We start from the raw sequence: 17387 nt of genomic DNA, 5'->3' as shown, positions 1-17387 counted from the left end.
TGCAAAATATTTCAAATATATCCCCATTATATCTGCAGAAGTGGAACGAAGTTTCTCTAGCTATAAGGCTCTGTTTTCTAGCAACAGCAATCTCCTCCTTTGAAAATTTGAAACTGTGATTTGTTATTCACTGCAACAATATATGAAATGAAAAATTATGTGAAACAAAAACGTAATACACCATCATATTAACATAGTGAAATAATAAGGCTGATACTTGTCAGTGTCGTATTAGGTGTATTTTCTACAGACAGAAAATGGCATGTAGTCAATGATATTGTGACGAACCGAATAGTTGGAACACGAAATAAGAAAAAATGTAGCGAACAAGATGAAAAAATACTGGATAAACATTATGGATATTTAGCTCTATGTAAAATTTGTGACAATTTCAAATGAGGAAATTTATAATCATGATATACAGATTTTGAGATAGATAATGCTTGTATAAAATATTTAAAATATGTCATTGTTTCTGCAGAAGTGGAACGAAGTTTTTCTAATGTTATATACAGGCTTCGAGACTTCGGACCCAATAGAGCAGTTCAGTGGGAAATCCGCATAACGGCGTACTGAGTATAGTGGTAAAGCGTACAGTGGGTTGGGGTACTACTGTAGAATGGATGCCAACAAATACACAAAGGAAAACGCTCTGGATTTGAAGGTTCTGACGAATAATTTGGTTTTCATACAAACTGTGTCTGAAACTATTACACGGTTAGAAAAGTCAGAGCAAGAGATCTCGGAAGCCCCCAAATTAATTTAGAAAATGATGCAGAGAATTAATGAGACATCAAGTACACCGGTACTGAACGTGTAAAACAGGAGTGTAAATCAAGTTTATGTAAAAATAACGGATATGGAACATTGTGTAACATAAACAGCAAATTAGTGGACATAGAGTCACCCGAGAATGAAAGACTGTCTCTTATGCAATGATGTTAGGTTTTTTCGTTTTGCTCCTATCACATCTTGCGACGTAGAGCGCAGCTTTCTACAGTACAAACGTTGGCAGATAACGGAAAAAGATTTACGTTTGAGACATTGAGAATGTATTTTGTAGTAGGTACATTGCAATTCGGTACTGTAACTGCACTTCTTAAAGACGACCAATAGGATAAATGAAAAAATTAAGATTGCTACATGCTTATTTCCACCATTAACACTGTGTACAATTAAACACAAATGCTTATAAAAGACAGGAAAATAAATGCTTTTCACATTCTTTTGACATTATCATTGTGTAATGTATATTTACTGTACTTTCAGAATGTACATATGTGTGTGTTGCCCCATACTACCGTACTCTACTCTAAATAGCAACATTATTACCTCAACACATCTCTATCTACCTGCAGCGAGTCAGAAACCTATAGTGCATGCACAGTAAACTTATTGTATCGGGTCCAAAGTCTCGAAGCCTGGTTATATATCAAAGTTTTTCCTAGTAACAGGCAATCATTCTCCTTTGAAAATTTTAAGTTGTGGTTTGTTCTTCACTGCAACAATATATAAAATGAAAAATTATGTAAAACAAAAACGTAATACACCATCATATTAACATAGTGAAATAATAAGGCTGATACTTATCAATGTTATATTATGTGTATTTTCTACAGACAGAAAAGAAAATGTCTTTAAAATAGTGAAATTTTTCTTTAACAAAGAAAATGATGTTTTAAATTTTTCTTTAGCAGATAGTTGTGTTTCGAAGTCAAAGGAGTGGCTTTTAACCACCCAAATGCTGAGGACTAACTTACCGTGATGATAAGCATGAGTTCAAACGAACGAAAGACACTGCGTTAACTCTCCCCAACTCTGAGACGTACCCAAAGTTACAGGCGCACGAAGCGCGCTGGTAGTATAACGGCATAGACCTATATTTCTCAGGCGTGATTATAACACTTTTAGAATAATTTCAATTAGCAATACGATATTACCACTCTTGCACATAGAAGTGAAAATGGCCGATTTTGAATGGATTGGTAATAACAACACATACAGAGAGTTGGAAAAATGTCCGTTTTTGATACAAAAAAAGACTATGAAAATATTGGCATTAGTATGATATGGAATTATCTGGTTTTGATTGAAAATACTGATTTCACAATACTGTTTCTTATGGAAATGATCGAATTAGAATAAAAACAGTGACATATTCAGAGATATGCTTCTCTAAACTTATCGAAACCGTAAAAAAAAAAAACTCATTTTTGTTTTCGGTGGACATGACCGTTTTTGTTCACAACCTCCACATATATAGGTACGTTGTATGATATGTAATAGGTATGTAGGTTGGAACGTTTTTTGGGTTGTTAGGTAGGGACGTAGATTGGTAAGTTAGTGTATTGGTAGGTAGGTACATTGGTTGGTTGCCAGTTTAATTTAGTGGCCATTTTAAGAATAAAAGTTACACAATAACACAAAGATACACATATAACTGAGAGTTAATGAAATGCAAATGCCAGTGAAAGTGAATACCTACATCCAGTGACCTGTCCTCCTGAGTCTTACAATATTTTTGTTGTTTTATTTTTAAAGTTCAATATAATTCTAAACTTCAACAAAAAAAGTCACTGATATGAGGAAAATGCTATAAAAAACTCTGCGGGTTATAGTTAGAACATAAATACAGGTGCCACCGGCGTGGCTCAGTCGGTTAAGGCGCTTGCCTGCCGGTTAAAGTTGCGCTCGCGCGTGGGTTCGATCCCCGCTTGGGCTGATTATCTGGTTGGGTTTTTTCAGAGGTTTTCCCCAACCGTAAGATGAATGCCAGGTAATCTATGGCGAATCCTCTGCCTCATCTCGCTATCACCAATTTCATCGACGCTAAATAACTTCGTAGTTGGTACAGCGTCGTTAAATAACCAATTAAACATAAATACAGGTATATTATACTATACTTCGGGTCTCTGCACATACATCTTATATCATAATCATGTATGAAGTATAGTATAGTAGACTATACTCCCAGAACTCAGAAGGCTATACGAAATCTTCGATCTTTGCTGCGGTGGACACCTAAATTGAGTAGGCTAAGTACAGTAGAATCCCGTCACCCTATTAACCGATTGGCGGATTATCCGACTGTCTTTCTCTCACTCCTTTTTTTTTTTTTTTGCTACATAAACATGTGAAGTAGATACTATTGTACATTATATTAGTATACGTATTTTTTCTAGAGAGTGTTATTACAAGCATTTAAATCATTTACATTTACAGTCCACACCTGTGGAGTAACGGTTAGCGTCTGGTCGCGAAACCAGGTGTCCCGGGTTCGATTCCCGGTCGGGGCAAGTTACATGGTTGAGGTTTTTTCCGGGGTTTTCCCTCAACCCAATATGAGCAAATGCTGGGTAACTTTCGGTGTTGGACCCCGGACTCATTTCACTGGCATTATCATCTTCATCTCATTCAGACGCTAAATAACCAGAGATGTTGATAAAGCGTCGTAAAATAACCTACTAAAATAAAATAAAAATTACACTTACACAGTTTTGGTCTACTGTTCGTGTTGCCGTACTCTATAACTTCTATATAAAATGATGTATTCCATGAGTATCAAAAGAAAAAGTGTTGTGCTAAGTATCGAACAAAATGCAAATATATATTATTTTAATGTACCGAAGTACATATGATATTTCCATGCAGATATTCTGCGTCATCATACGATGAAAACCCGGGTTCAAATCCCGGCGCCGGAGAGAATTTTTCTCCGTTCCATTACTCTTTTTAATCATATGATGACGCAGAATATCTGCATGGAAATATCATATGTACTTCGGTACATTAAAATAATATATATGATATGCGTTAATCACTTCGGGCCCTATTCATAGATATACTTAGCGCGGGCTTTCGGTGGATGATCAGCGAACTAACATTTTTCGTATTCATAAAACAGTGTTAGCAATATGATATGATATGAATCCTGTTTAGCACGCTCGTAGCGCGGGCTAGCGAAATGTCTATGAATAGCACCCTTCGTGATTTAAGACGGCGCTTATTCCGTCGGATCCCGGCCAACTAGTCACTCATAACGAGTGCACCTCAGCACATGTGTGGACTTCAGTCCTACGTTCATAGACATCTATGATGTAGTGCAGAGGGCGGCCACTAGAGGGAACCCAAGATTTGGAACTTAAACTGAGACGATTCTGTCCCACGCCGGGGTGGATATCCGGTGTGGCTTAGTGGATAACGCATCAGCACGTAGAGCTGAAAACCCGGGTTCAAATCCCGGCGCCGGAGAGAATTTTTCTCCGTTCCATTACTCTTTCATCGTATGATGACGCAGAATATCTGCATGGAAATATCATATGTACTTCGGTACATTAAAATAATATATTTGATATGCGTAAATCACTTCGTGATTTAAGACGGCGCTTATTCCGTCGGATCCCGGTCAACTAGTCACTCATAACGAGTGCACCTCAGTACATGTGTGGACTTCAGTCCTACGTTCATAGACATCTATGACGTAGTGCAGAGGGCGTCCACTAGAGGGAACCCAAGAGTTGGAACTTAAACCGAGACGATTCTGTCCGACGCCGGGGTGGGTATCCGGTGTGGCTTAGTGGATAAAGCATCAGCACGTAGAGCTGAAAACCCGGGTTCAAATCCCGGCGCCGGAGAGAATTTTTCTCCGTTCCATTACTCTTTCATCGTAAAATGCAAATAATTAAATGGTTTGGGGAAAGAGAAATTGTGGGTCATCTCGCATCACAATACGAGACTGATGTTACAACTGTGCGCGACTTAATAAAAATCAAGGATAAAGTGTGTACAGTATGTAAATCTACAACATGAGACCTTTACTATTCCTATCTTTCTGCTGACAGCCATTAAAAGAAATTTTCTTATCCCTTAAAAACACGTCGTTGACAACCGAACTTAAATTAATGAACTTCTGATTCACAACCAAACGTATTAAACACAAGACAACGGAGAAAATGGCGAAAGTTCAGTATTATTCACTTAATTTACGAATAGTACATTATGCAACGAGCCTATAATGATAGTAATTAAGAAGCGAGTATGGATATTTATGAATATCATAATTTTCATACGAGCTTCTTAATTACCATTATAGGCGAGTTTCATACGACTTTTTATGCTCGACCATATTTCTAACTTGAAATTATTCAGATGTATACATTTTATTTGTATCTGACAAGATCGGAAGTGACCTTGTTCTAGGTCGTGAATTGTGAGATGTGCGCAGACGCGAAAATATTGATTTTTTCCGAGGAACAATAATGTCATTGACCTTAATATAATCCCGTTAAACTTGGTATAACCTTGATTATTGAATTCGACATTGAAAAACAAGATGACAAATTGAATTTATTTGAATATTATTTACAATTAACACTAATTATTATAGTAACAGAACATAACCTTCTGCGACAGTATTGGATTTCCAGCCTCCGTGACTTTTCACTAATTCTCTTTCGAGTGCATATCCGAGAATAATCGATACTTGCGGTTTTATAACGGTACAAAGCTGACTTGTCATTGGCTGAACACCTGTAAGCTGAGTTGTCATTGGCTGAAAACACCTGTACTTTAATGAGTAGGTGTACTTTAATGACATGCATTAAAGGGCTGCTACCAGGTGTATAATTACTATATTTCGGCATGGTCGAGCATAAAATATTTTATGGTACGGATTATCCGATTTTTTCGATTAACCGTTCAGTCAACCGCCTTCATTACCACGGATAATAGGGGTTCTACTGTAATGGGCAAATGATGACGACAGTTATTATGAAGTGTTAGTTGCTTTAACCCTTTAAGTTACACTCGTCTGGAAGGGTAATATGAGCCGTTCTTGCACACGGTAGTTTTGTAATATGTGTTTATGTAAGAGCCGTGGAAAACAGGGGCACGTGGGGAATGGGGAGGGCGGGAAGTGGGCTCTTGACTAGAGCTATATATGAGGACGGGATGTGGCCTGATATTTCAGGCCTTGCTTGCTTCTACAAGACTTTCACTTCTGAAAGGATTTTATGTTTTGCATTTTTTTGCTGTTTGTTTCTTTTCCTCGTGGAGAGAATCAGTTGAGAGCCATGATAGGGGTTCGAGGGTGGAGCACAACCTTTTTAGCGTAATCCTGGCATCCTGGAACTTTAGTTTCTGCAGGCTGGACATTCCTCTATTATGCAAAGCGCTTCCATTCACAGACGGATTTAAAATGAACAGACTTCGCATGTACAACCACACAATAACCAACAGCCAGAGTTCAACACTTGACGTATTCCAGATCGGCAACCGCGACGTGTGGTGGAAGAGTGGCGTAAAGCGAGCACTTACAGAGTTAAAAGAATGGATAGAAAGTAACACGGGATTCACAGAATTTTGGTGATTGAGTGAATACGTCTTTACGATACTCACGCATGTACGTTGCTCTTGACTGTTTTGTGTCCATGAAAAGGCAATACTAACTAATGAAACTAATGTATTTTCAACCTATCCCTTTGCAGGTGAATAATAAATACTCCTTTATTACCTGGATTCCTCCTGTGACACAATTTTCTCGAGAGTGTCCGATTATAATATGCAGATTACCACTACTTGATTTTTTCGATAATGCTTGTCTTTTATTCACTTATACTTTGCAGCGGTCTTTGAGGGCTGTCCTTCCTTAAGGAGATTCAAGAATAACTTAAAAATTTGTGTATAAAGTGCAAATTAAAATTAAGGTGACATTTAACATTTAATTTTTTTAAGGTGACATGTATTTATTTAGCCTGACGAGTTACTCCCTTGTTTTGAATTGTAAATTATTTAAAAATAGCGTGTAAGAGGGCCTTATACTAGAAATGTTTAGCTTAAATGTAGTAAAGTATGCATAAGGGTGTAATTATTTGACTTATTTGAACTGTTGTATCAGTGAAGCGAGGTGAGTCAGTGAAGTTACGGTTTTACAGTGCAGTGAATAGTTCCGATCAGTGATAATTTATAGTGTCAGTGAAATGTGTTATAGAGTGTCAGTGAAATGTGTTCTAAAGTGTCAGTGAAATGCGTCATAGTGCCACTACAGTGAGTGAGATGAGAGTAAAGTGAAAGACTATTGAAACTTATGTAGGGCCTATACATATGTAGGTTATGTTATAAAATTAGGTGTTTTATGTTGTATTATTAATTGTAATTATTGTGTTAAATTGTATTGTGTATTCTTATTGTATTGTGTATATAATTTTATTGTGTATTGTTTATCATTTTATTGTGTATTGTTTATATTGTGTATACCACTGCCACCGGGTGCTTGCCCACTTGCAGTGAAAATAAATACATACTTTTTACGTATTACGTAATACTCGACAGATGACAGCGCGTACGGTTTGGCACATGCAACATCTAGCGGAGATTGGCTCAACTTCGTATTACACTAAAAATGTTAGATTTCCTCATCAATAAGTAGGCCTACCTCGAACAAAGATGTATGTAAGAAACTAAAGCATGAAATAATGTGACATTAATTAAAAGGCAAAAATAACCTAATAAATTGAAGTTAAGGAAAGGAAGATACAGGAATGGAAAGAAAATAAAAGCAGTAGTAACTAAGACAGGAAAGAACGTGTACTGAACATATTTTAAACACAATAAAAAGCTTATAGAAATTTTGGATTTATAATTCGTAGTTCTAAACGTTTGAAAAATATTTCTTATTGACCATACTTCACAATAAATGTTTTGTACGCAGTTAATTTGAATATATACTTGTATAATTTGGTATCCAGTAAGTAAAAATCAGAAAAATTAAACTGAAATTATTCAAAAGTAGTTTTCAAATTTTCTATATTTCAAGAAGCATCATCAATCATCTTTTCGAAATAGAATATGATACCACATCCTGTACAATCTAATGGATTTCCCTTTCCTAGGAACCACTTACTTCACAAGCTTGAATGTTAAAAATGTTATGTTTTATTTAACGACGCTCGCAACTGCAGAGGTTATATCAGCGTCGCCGGATGTGCCGGAATTTTGTCCCGCAGGAGTTCTTTTACATGCCAGTAAATCTACTGACATGAGCCTGTCGCATTTAAGCACACTTAAATGCCATCGACCTGGCCCGGGATCGAACCCGCAACCTTGGGCATAGAAGGCCAGCGCTATACCAACTCGCCAACCAGGTCGACCACAAGCTTGAAGAAAGAAGTCAAGAGCCTCCATTTTGAGATATGGTTGGATGAATGTTCCACTTTGCATACAGCTTTATGACTTACTTCCTTTGAATATCGAAAAATATACAGAACGTAACTGCTCATGCAATTCGGGAGTACCAACATGAAAACAAGCATAAAATCCCATATGAATCAACCACAACCTGAAACTTTATCCTTTGGCACTTACTTCCTTTTGCCTTCCGATGCAAGACCAGCAGTAACGTGCAAGTCATATCAAATACAAGGTCAAGTAGAATAAGAAATCAACGTAACTGTTTATTCATTTTTTTCTTATTTACTTATTTACTCACTTATGTACTTATTTATTTATTCATTTATTAAAGAATCCAAGTGACCAAACTAAGTTTATGAAACAATATTTATTAAATCAAATTGCTATACGACAAATAAAGCAATCGTGAATATTAAAAATAACATCTTTAATATTGGGCTAGGGTGGTTATGGAATAGCTTAGCTACAAGAAATATGTCAGCAAGCCTAAATCTAATTAAATCAAGATGTATAATTATAACTAGAAAAAATGATTTTAGTAGTAACTAATGCGATCCATAATATTTTTTAATGAATATAAAAAAATATTGGGAAGGAGTACATATATAGAAAATATGAATATGAAAGAAAGATTTGGACTAGCCTGGTTCAGACTGGGGATTTGGAAATTAAGAAGTAATAGAGGCAATATACCTCAAGGCACATGCTCATTATGTGGACAGAGAGAAGATGACATTCACATCGTTCTTGAATGACAAAATACAAAAGATATACGGATGAAATTTATGAATGAAAACTTCCTACAAATAAATAAAGAAATAGCTATAAAAAACTGATGAATAATAATAACACAAAATTGCAAAAGCTATTAGGTTTATATATTTTTTTGACTAAAAAAAATTAGAATGGAAAAAATAAATGAAATAGAATTGAATGAAAAAAAAGAAAATAAATAAATAAATAAATAAATAAATAAATAAATAGGAAGGTGAACAAATACTGATTGTAACTACATACTAGAATGAGTTGAGTCTTGCACAAAACTAAAAGCAAGTGCAAGATAAAACAAAAAAAAGTGTTTATTAAATATGTAAATTGTATAAATTGTATTTAAATAATAGTATATCTTTGTGTAAAAAAATATTATAAAGTGTGTAATGTAAGGGTTCAATTGATTACTTGTATGTACTTTGTCTGTGATCTATAATATAATAAATATCACATCATATTCATTTATTATTCATTTTCTCATTTATTTATTTATTTACTATCTCATTTATTTATTTTCTAACGTACTCATTTATTTATTTTCTAACGTACTCATTTATTCATTTACTCGTTTATTTATTTATTTACTCACTCATTTACTTACTTTAGATTTACTTATTTTTTTAATTATATTTTTATTTATTTATGTATGTATGTGTTGCGAGTAATTTTACGGCTGTCGCCGTCTCCCGCTTCTCAACTTCCAGGTACTCCGGTTTTGCCAATCGCCCATTTGTAGACCCCTGCAGACCATATCCTCCTGAACCTCCTTGCTCCATTTTTTCATTGGCCTTCCTCTTCTCTTTTTTTTCCGGGGGAGTCCAGTTGAAGACCTTATTAGGCCAGCGGTCGGCTGACATTTTCTGGAGATGCCCATACCATATCAGGCGTTTAATTTCCACTGATTGTAAGATATCTCCTGATACCTGCATTATATTACGGACATCCTGATTCCTAATGTGGTCCATCCTCGAAATTTGACAACTACGGCGCCAGTAATCATTCCGTCTTCGATTTGGACCATCCGTTTCCGAGGCTAATTTGAGAACTTTTGCAAGAAAAAATTTTTTTACGAAGGACGGAGTGCAGGTCCGTCGCTACAACCCTCAACCTGAAGGACCAGGTTATTTTCTGTTGGGGTTTTCTTCCCCTAAATTTATTAAGTACCGGCATTTATTTCTGTAATTATATATTATTTATTTATGAAAGAAATATGTTAATTAAAAATATAAAACTAATTATGACGAAAGATCAAATCGAGGATGGGTTGATTACTTTGTAGATTATTCCGAGGTTTTTCTCAACCTTAAACCGAACGTCATGTAATCTTATAGGGAATCCTTGGACCAATCTCATCAAAATAACATTACGCTATTACCAATTCCATCGACGCGAGGTAACAGTGCAGTCGATACAGTACAGGTAAAAAAACATTATGTTTTAAAATTATTCCGTATGAAAATGATCTACTATTTTATAACAGACTGAAAAACAGGTGGGTTAGACACAATGGAAGCCATCCCAAAGAAAATAATAGTGCATTCAAGAAGCATGTTTTAGCAAATAGGATAACAAGCTTTCCCTGAGGTAAAATTTAAACGAAAAGCTTCTTAGTTTTCCCCACTCTTCTTGTCTCAACTACTCCCCTCTTCACCCTCTTTCCTGTCTTGCTTAACGAAAATATAAAACGCAAATTTGCAGTGGTCGGACGCAAGGGCTGATACCATATTTATTCAAGAACCCACAAATTCGTTCATGGAACACAACCCAGTGGCTGGGGTGAGCCTTTTTAATAAGGAGGTTGTAGGGGATGATACAATAAAATCAGCAGGGGATGTAGAGGGCAGACCGTTTTTCTGGTAGCACGTGTGTTGGAGATAAGCAGTACTTACAACATCAGATGTCCTTTCACATTTATTTCTCCACTCTTATCTTCCTCCATAATCTTTCTTCCTTTTCTTGCTTCCTCCATTTGATAGTCCAACCTTTTTCATTGATCTTACCTTTCCATTCTTTCCTACATATTTATTTCTTACTACATTTCTCCGCCGATTTAGTATAATGCGTTTGAGTCTAAAGAAAGCAGCAAAACAGTACAATGTTGTCTGTTGTAACGTAAATCTAAGCCCCCGCATACCGGTAAGGCATCATGTCACAGATAGTATTTAGTATTTATTTATTTATTTAACCTGGTAGATATAAGGCCATCAGGCCTTCTCTGCCCCTCTGCCAGGGGATTACAACTATAATATGAAGAATAAAATTACAATTAATATTAAATTTACAATTACAATTACAATAAAAATTAAAGTACGACAAAATTACCTGATTAATGAAAGCTAGACAATTTATCATAGAAGTTAAGAACAAAGAATATTTTTGTATTTACTGAATTATAAATTAAACTCTATAGTGATGAAATTACTATATATTCAGATATTTTGTGATAGATTAAGAGAACTAAATTCTATAGTGATGAAATTACCATATATTGAGATATTTTGTGATAGATTAAGGGAACTATTTACAAGAAACCATGTCTGAACGAGTCTCAATTACTGACCAAGTGCCTAGTAAGTTTGCATTTGAATTCAATTTTATTTCGACAGTCCCTGATGCTAGCAGGTAACGAATTCCAGAGTCTTGGCAAGGTATTGTGAAAGAGGATGAGTATGAGGAGGTGCGATGGGATGGTATTGTTAGTATTGTTTCATGGCGAGAGCGTGTGTTCAGATTGTGGTGGGAAGAAAGGTAAGTGAAGCGAGACGACAGGTACGAAGGAATAGAAGAGTTCAAGATTTCGAAGAGAAGGAGAAGTGAATGTAAATTTCTTTTCCTATCTAGTTTAAGCCAACCTATTGTTTGCAGGGATGGAGCAATATGATCATATTTACGAAAATTGCTTACAAAACGTACACACAAATTATGAGCACGTTGAAGTTTCGTTTTGTTGTCGCTGGAAAGGTCAGTCAGTAAAATGTCAGCATAGTCAAAATAGGGAAATACAAGCGTCTGCACAAGGGACTTTTTTAAGCAAGAGGAAAGATGAACATTTACCCTTTTTAGCACATGGATAATATAATATACTTTTCTGCAGGTTTCTGTGATTTGCATGTCCCAGTTGAGATCATTATCCATGTGACATGTTCATGTCAGAGTATTTCTGACAAAGTAAATATTATTCAACGCCTTGAAAACGGCTCAAGTATTATGAAAACGGCTCAAATATTAAGGATATTGCTGGAGAATTTAAGATAATAGTATATATTTATTTATTATTGTACTTTATAGATAGATGTATTCTAGGAAATAAAATTAAATTTTATTAACATTGTATCAGATTCAGTTTTTTAATGAATTCTTAAATACCCATTCCCGTATGATCGATTTTTTACTATCCGTAATATTCCTTCACTTTCGTGTTCTACCTAAACATGATGCTTGTCGATTGCAGGGGACTTGCTCCTCGTATTTTATCTAAGTAGGTAAACATTGGCTTTCTCATAAATCGACGGAGCAGTATATCGTATTCTTTTATGCTTCTTATGTACGTTTTGTTTTCTTCTGTCCTATTTTTTTTCTTACCTTTTCTTCACGTAGCTACATTCATTTATGTTCATTCCCTATTCTTCCCTATAATCATAATTTGTATGATTTTTTCCCGACATTTTTTATAATTCATTATTCCTCTCTAACCACCTGCGTGATATACAGAGTTTTTTGTACGGAGCTAGACTCCAAAGGTTAGCACCATACTAGGCCTAGCTGTAAATAATGTTCTTTTTTTGTAAGAATCAAAACCAAATTGCAAATGGTGGGTGCCACGTTAGAGTTACTATATTGCTACTTAAATATATACAGGGTGTTTCCGAAGTGGTGTTACAAACTTTCAGGCATGATGGGGAAGGGCACGTGTATCAATTTGAGATAAGGAACCATGGTCCGGAAATGACCGAGTCGAAAGTTACAAACAAAAATAGTTGTGTGGAAATGAAATAATTTTATTCCTCTGTACACCTTATTTATGTGTATTTATCTGTACATCTTACACATATTGTATTCATCTGACGTTGTTTACGTTGTCTACTTACAGTATTCCATTCAGTGCACTGTCTGAGGGATGGGGACAGGAAACTACACTAAGGCAGTGCAGCTATATAATGTGTAACGGACATGGTAGGTCCTATAGGCGCGTCTGTAGGCAGCAGTGTATGTGTACAAGTTGCAGTGTCCAGTCGACCAGTCCTAGTGAAATGGAGGAGTACACGAGAGCGGAATAAGCAGACCTGATTTTCGAATACGAATGAGCCAATGGGAACAGTAGACAAGCTCACAGATTATATTGGGGCACATAACCACGTAGGAGACATCCGGCCCAAACTATTTTTCCACGACTGTTCCAAAGGTTAAGGGAAGGAGGGCACGTGGTGCCAAATTACAATTCCATTTCCACACAACTATTTTTGCTTATAACTTTCGACTCGGCAATTTCCGGACCATGGTTCCTTATCTCAAATTGATACGTGTACCCTTCGCCATCATCCCTGAAAGTTTGTAATACCACCTCGAAAACATTCTGTATATCATTATGAATTGTGCCTCCAAAAAAGAATCCGACAATACTGATGTAATAAAATGTCCATGAAGGTCAGTTTTATTGTTCATTTTTGTCCTGTTCATTCTGTTCTCGTTCGTTCCACGTTCTGCGCATGGGGTTGTTGTTCTTCTTTTTTTTTTTTTTTTTTTTTTGCATACCTATAGATATATCCAGCGCTTTTTTCAGCCGGAACGGGCGGGAACGCGTTCCGGTAAACTTTTTGCCATTACAAATTCCAACGAGATATATTTTACTGTATAAGCGAAATTGACAAAAACAAATATTTCAATTAATAGGCGTCACAAAAGTGTGACAATAAATATGTCTCACAAGAACAAGTGTTTCTCGCTTTTAACATCAGAATCAGTGCAAAATAAATCCATTTAATAAACCTTAGAGTTTTAAGTGACATTTTTGTTTTAATTTATTAGGTACTTATCTACTTATTTGACCAATTTTGGGTTATATTTTTCTCAGTATCATACAGCATAAAATGAGAGCACTAAAATTATTGACTATTGGAGTCAAATGAAACACCAAAATAACATGACCACTGAATATATGAAGGGTTCAGAACCATAGTGGGCCAAGCGCCATTTACTAAAACCGTAGAAAACAAGGGTTAAAATGAAGTTATTACTATAATTCAAAGGAAACATATAGCAAGTAATATAAATTGTAGACATTAAAACTAAATGATATGTAAATCTTCATTAAACTATGGTATTCACGTAACTTTAAGCCTTGCTTTCTCCGTTTTTAATAAATGGCGCTTGGTCCACTATGGCTCTGAACACTTCATATTATACAGGTTCGAAGGTGTTTAATGACAATCCCTTTATGGGACGAATCCTTAGCGTAGTATGAAATGTCCGGTACTATTTTATTCCTTTACGCGTAAATTTCCCAAATATAGTTACTTTAAGTGATTAATTATTTTTGATCTCACAAACTCACACTCTGTGGCGTTACAGTTCTTGTAGAATCTTGGCCACCCTACATATTGTTCTTCCAGCTACTTCTGTCCTTTATTGGCTTCTCCATCTCTTTACTCCCATCCTTTCCAGATCATTCTCACTCCACTTAATAATTCACATTATTTATTCATTTTCTTCTCTACTCTCAAATCAACCTACAGTACTTTCAGTCATTCTTTTCCAGCTATTTTCTCATGAATTAATTGCTTACATTTCCCTTATCTCTATTTTACAACACTCACATTTATTTTTAGTAACTTTCGAGGAATATCACTTTTGTTGACGTCGTACAAAATTTTGTCCAATATTCTTTTGAGAAGATTAACTCCATATGTAGATGAAATCATTGGGGATCATCAGTGTGGTTTTAGGCATAATAGATCAGCTATTGACCAGATATTATGTATTCGACAGATAATGGAGAAAAAGTGGGAGTATAAGGGTACAGTGCATCGGTTATTCATAGGTTTCAAAAAGGCATGTGACTCGGTTAAGAGAGAAGTTTTATATGATATTCTAATTGAATTTGGTATTCCCAAGAAACTAGTTCGATTAATTAAAATGTGTCTCAGTAAAACGTACAGCAGAGTTCGTATAGGTCAGTTTCTGTCAGATGCGTTTCCAATTCACTGTGGGCTAAAGCAAGGAGATGCACTATCACCTTTACTTTTAACTTTGCTCTAGAGTATGCCATTAGGAAAGTCCAGGATAACAGTGAGGGTTTGGAATTGAACGGGTTACATCAGCTGCTTGTCTATGCGGATGACGTGAATATGTTAGGAGAAAATCCACAAACGATTAGGAAAAAAAACGGGAATTTTACTGGAAGCAAGTAAAGAGATAGGTTTGGAAGTAAATCCCGAAAAGACAAAGTATATGATTATGTCTCGTGACGAGAATATTGTACGAAATGGAAATATAAAAATTGGAAATTTATCTTTTGAAGGGGTGGAGAAGTTCAAATATCTTGGAGCAACGGTAACAAATATCAATGATACTCGGGAGGAAATTAAACACAGAATAAAAATGGGAAATGTCTGTTATTATTCGGTTGAGAAGATTTTGTCATCTAGTCTGCTGTCAAAAAATCTGAAAGTTAGAATTTATAAAACAGTTATATTACCAGTTGTTCTTTATGTTTGTGAAACTTGGACTCTCACTTTGAGAGAGGAACATAGGTTAAGGGTGTTTGAGAATAAGGTGCTTAGGAAAATATTTGAGGCTAAGAGGGATGAAGTCACAGGAGAATGGGGAAAGTTACACAACACAGAACTGCACGCATTGTATTCTTCGCCTGACATAATTAGGAACAATAAATCTAGACGTTTGAGATGGGCAGGACATGTAGCACGTATGAGCGAATCCACAAATGCATATAGAGTGTTAGTTGGGAGGCCGGAGGGAAAAAGACCTTTGGGGAGGCCGAGACGTAGATGGGAGTATAATATTGAGGGAGGTGAGATATGATAGAGAATGGATTAATCTTGCTCAGGATAGGGACCGATGGCGGGCTTATTTGAGGGCGGCAATGAACCTTCGGGTTCCTTAAAAGCCAGTAAGTAAGTAAGTAAGTAAGTAAGTACTATTCTGTCCTCTATTTATTTACGTATTTATCTCTTTCTCTCCGCTTCACTCTTAAATTTCCTGTTTTATTGCCTCTTTCTTTTATTTATATTTTTCTTCTATCTTCCTGGCCTTTCACACCCTTCTGTCTCACTACTTACCTTCTGTCCTATTTTTTTTTCTTCCTCACTGTATCTGGCTTCTATCCCTTTATCATGTTCACATGTAAAGCGTTCTACTCTGAATCCCATTCTTCGTGTGTTGCAGCTTGTCGCCAGATGGAGTTCGGCATCCAAGCGATCTTCGGCCCCTCGGACCCGCTGCTAGGGGCGCACATCCAGTCCATCTGTGAGGCGCTGGACGTCCCCCACGTGGAGGCTCGCATCGATTTTGAACCCGCCTTTAAGGAGTTCTCTATCAACCTACATCCTTCGCAGGAGCATATGAACCACGCCTTCAAGGACCTCATGACCTTCCTCAACTGGACGAAGGTTGCTATCGTCTACGAGGAAGACTACGGTGAGTTGTGCCTGATATACAACATGAGTTCGTAGCCTGAGTTTCCAGATGAGATGTATTTATCTTGCACAAGTTGAGCACATATTGATGAGCAGAGTTTGAACAGTGGCATCTTCGGTACCAATCATTGCCAAATGCTCCTAAATTGGTATCAAATATTAACAAATATCAGTCACTATTAGGAAACAATATCCAAGTATAGTTGCTATTGTATTATTTATTGCATAAGAGCTATTATTAAGATATGCAACTCAAGTCTGTTTACCATTGGCGTTTGAGAATCGTTATTAGCATAATATACTCAATCTACATAGTAAGTTATCATTGCCGTGGATAGTCGCTATTAAACCGACACTTAACCCAGTTACCATTGTCATGAAGAGTCACTATTAAACACGACACAACCTGGTTACTTTGCCATGAAGAGTCACTATTATACACGACACTCAATCTGGTTACCATTGTCGTGGAGTCGTTATTAAACAAGACACTCAACCAGTTATCACTGTCGCGGAAAGTCGCTATTAACACCCGACACTAAATCGTGACGAGTCGCTATTAACTACGACACTCAACCTCATTATCATTGTCGTGAATACTCGGTATTAAACACGACACGTAACTCAGTTACCATTGTCCTGAAGAGTCACTATTAAACACGACACAACCTGGTTACCATTGCCATGAAGAGTCACTATTATACACGACACTCAATCTGGTTACCATTGTCGTGGAGTCGTTATTAAACAAGACACTCAACCAGTTATCACTGTCGC

At 36.2% G+C, this 17387-nt stretch overlaps 1 protein-coding gene across 3 annotated transcripts in view; it reads left to right on the top strand.

Moving 5' to 3' along the window:
• The window catches only part of LOC138698374 (glutamate receptor ionotropic, kainate 2), a 546735-nt gene that overhangs the window by 240792 nt on the left and 288556 nt on the right, over nucleotides 1-17387 (top strand). For all 3 annotated transcript variants that reach the window (XM_069824247.1, XM_069824245.1, XM_069824246.1), the window contains exon 2: nucleotides 16360-16611. In XM_069824247.1, the coding sequence (XP_069680348.1) occupies nucleotides 16371-16611 (241 nt within the window). In that variant the 5' untranslated portion in view covers nucleotides 16360-16370. The remainder of the gene's footprint in view (nucleotides 1-16359; nucleotides 16612-17387) is intronic.

The sequence above is a fragment of the Periplaneta americana genome, chromosome 4, assembly GCF_040183065.1.
Source record: "Periplaneta americana isolate PAMFEO1 chromosome 4, P.americana_PAMFEO1_priV1, whole genome shotgun sequence".
NCBI lineage: Eukaryota > Metazoa > Arthropoda > Insecta > Blattodea > Blattidae > Periplaneta > Periplaneta americana.
Note: the sequence above shows the minus strand (reverse complement) of the source record. Positions and strands in the feature narration are given on the sequence as shown.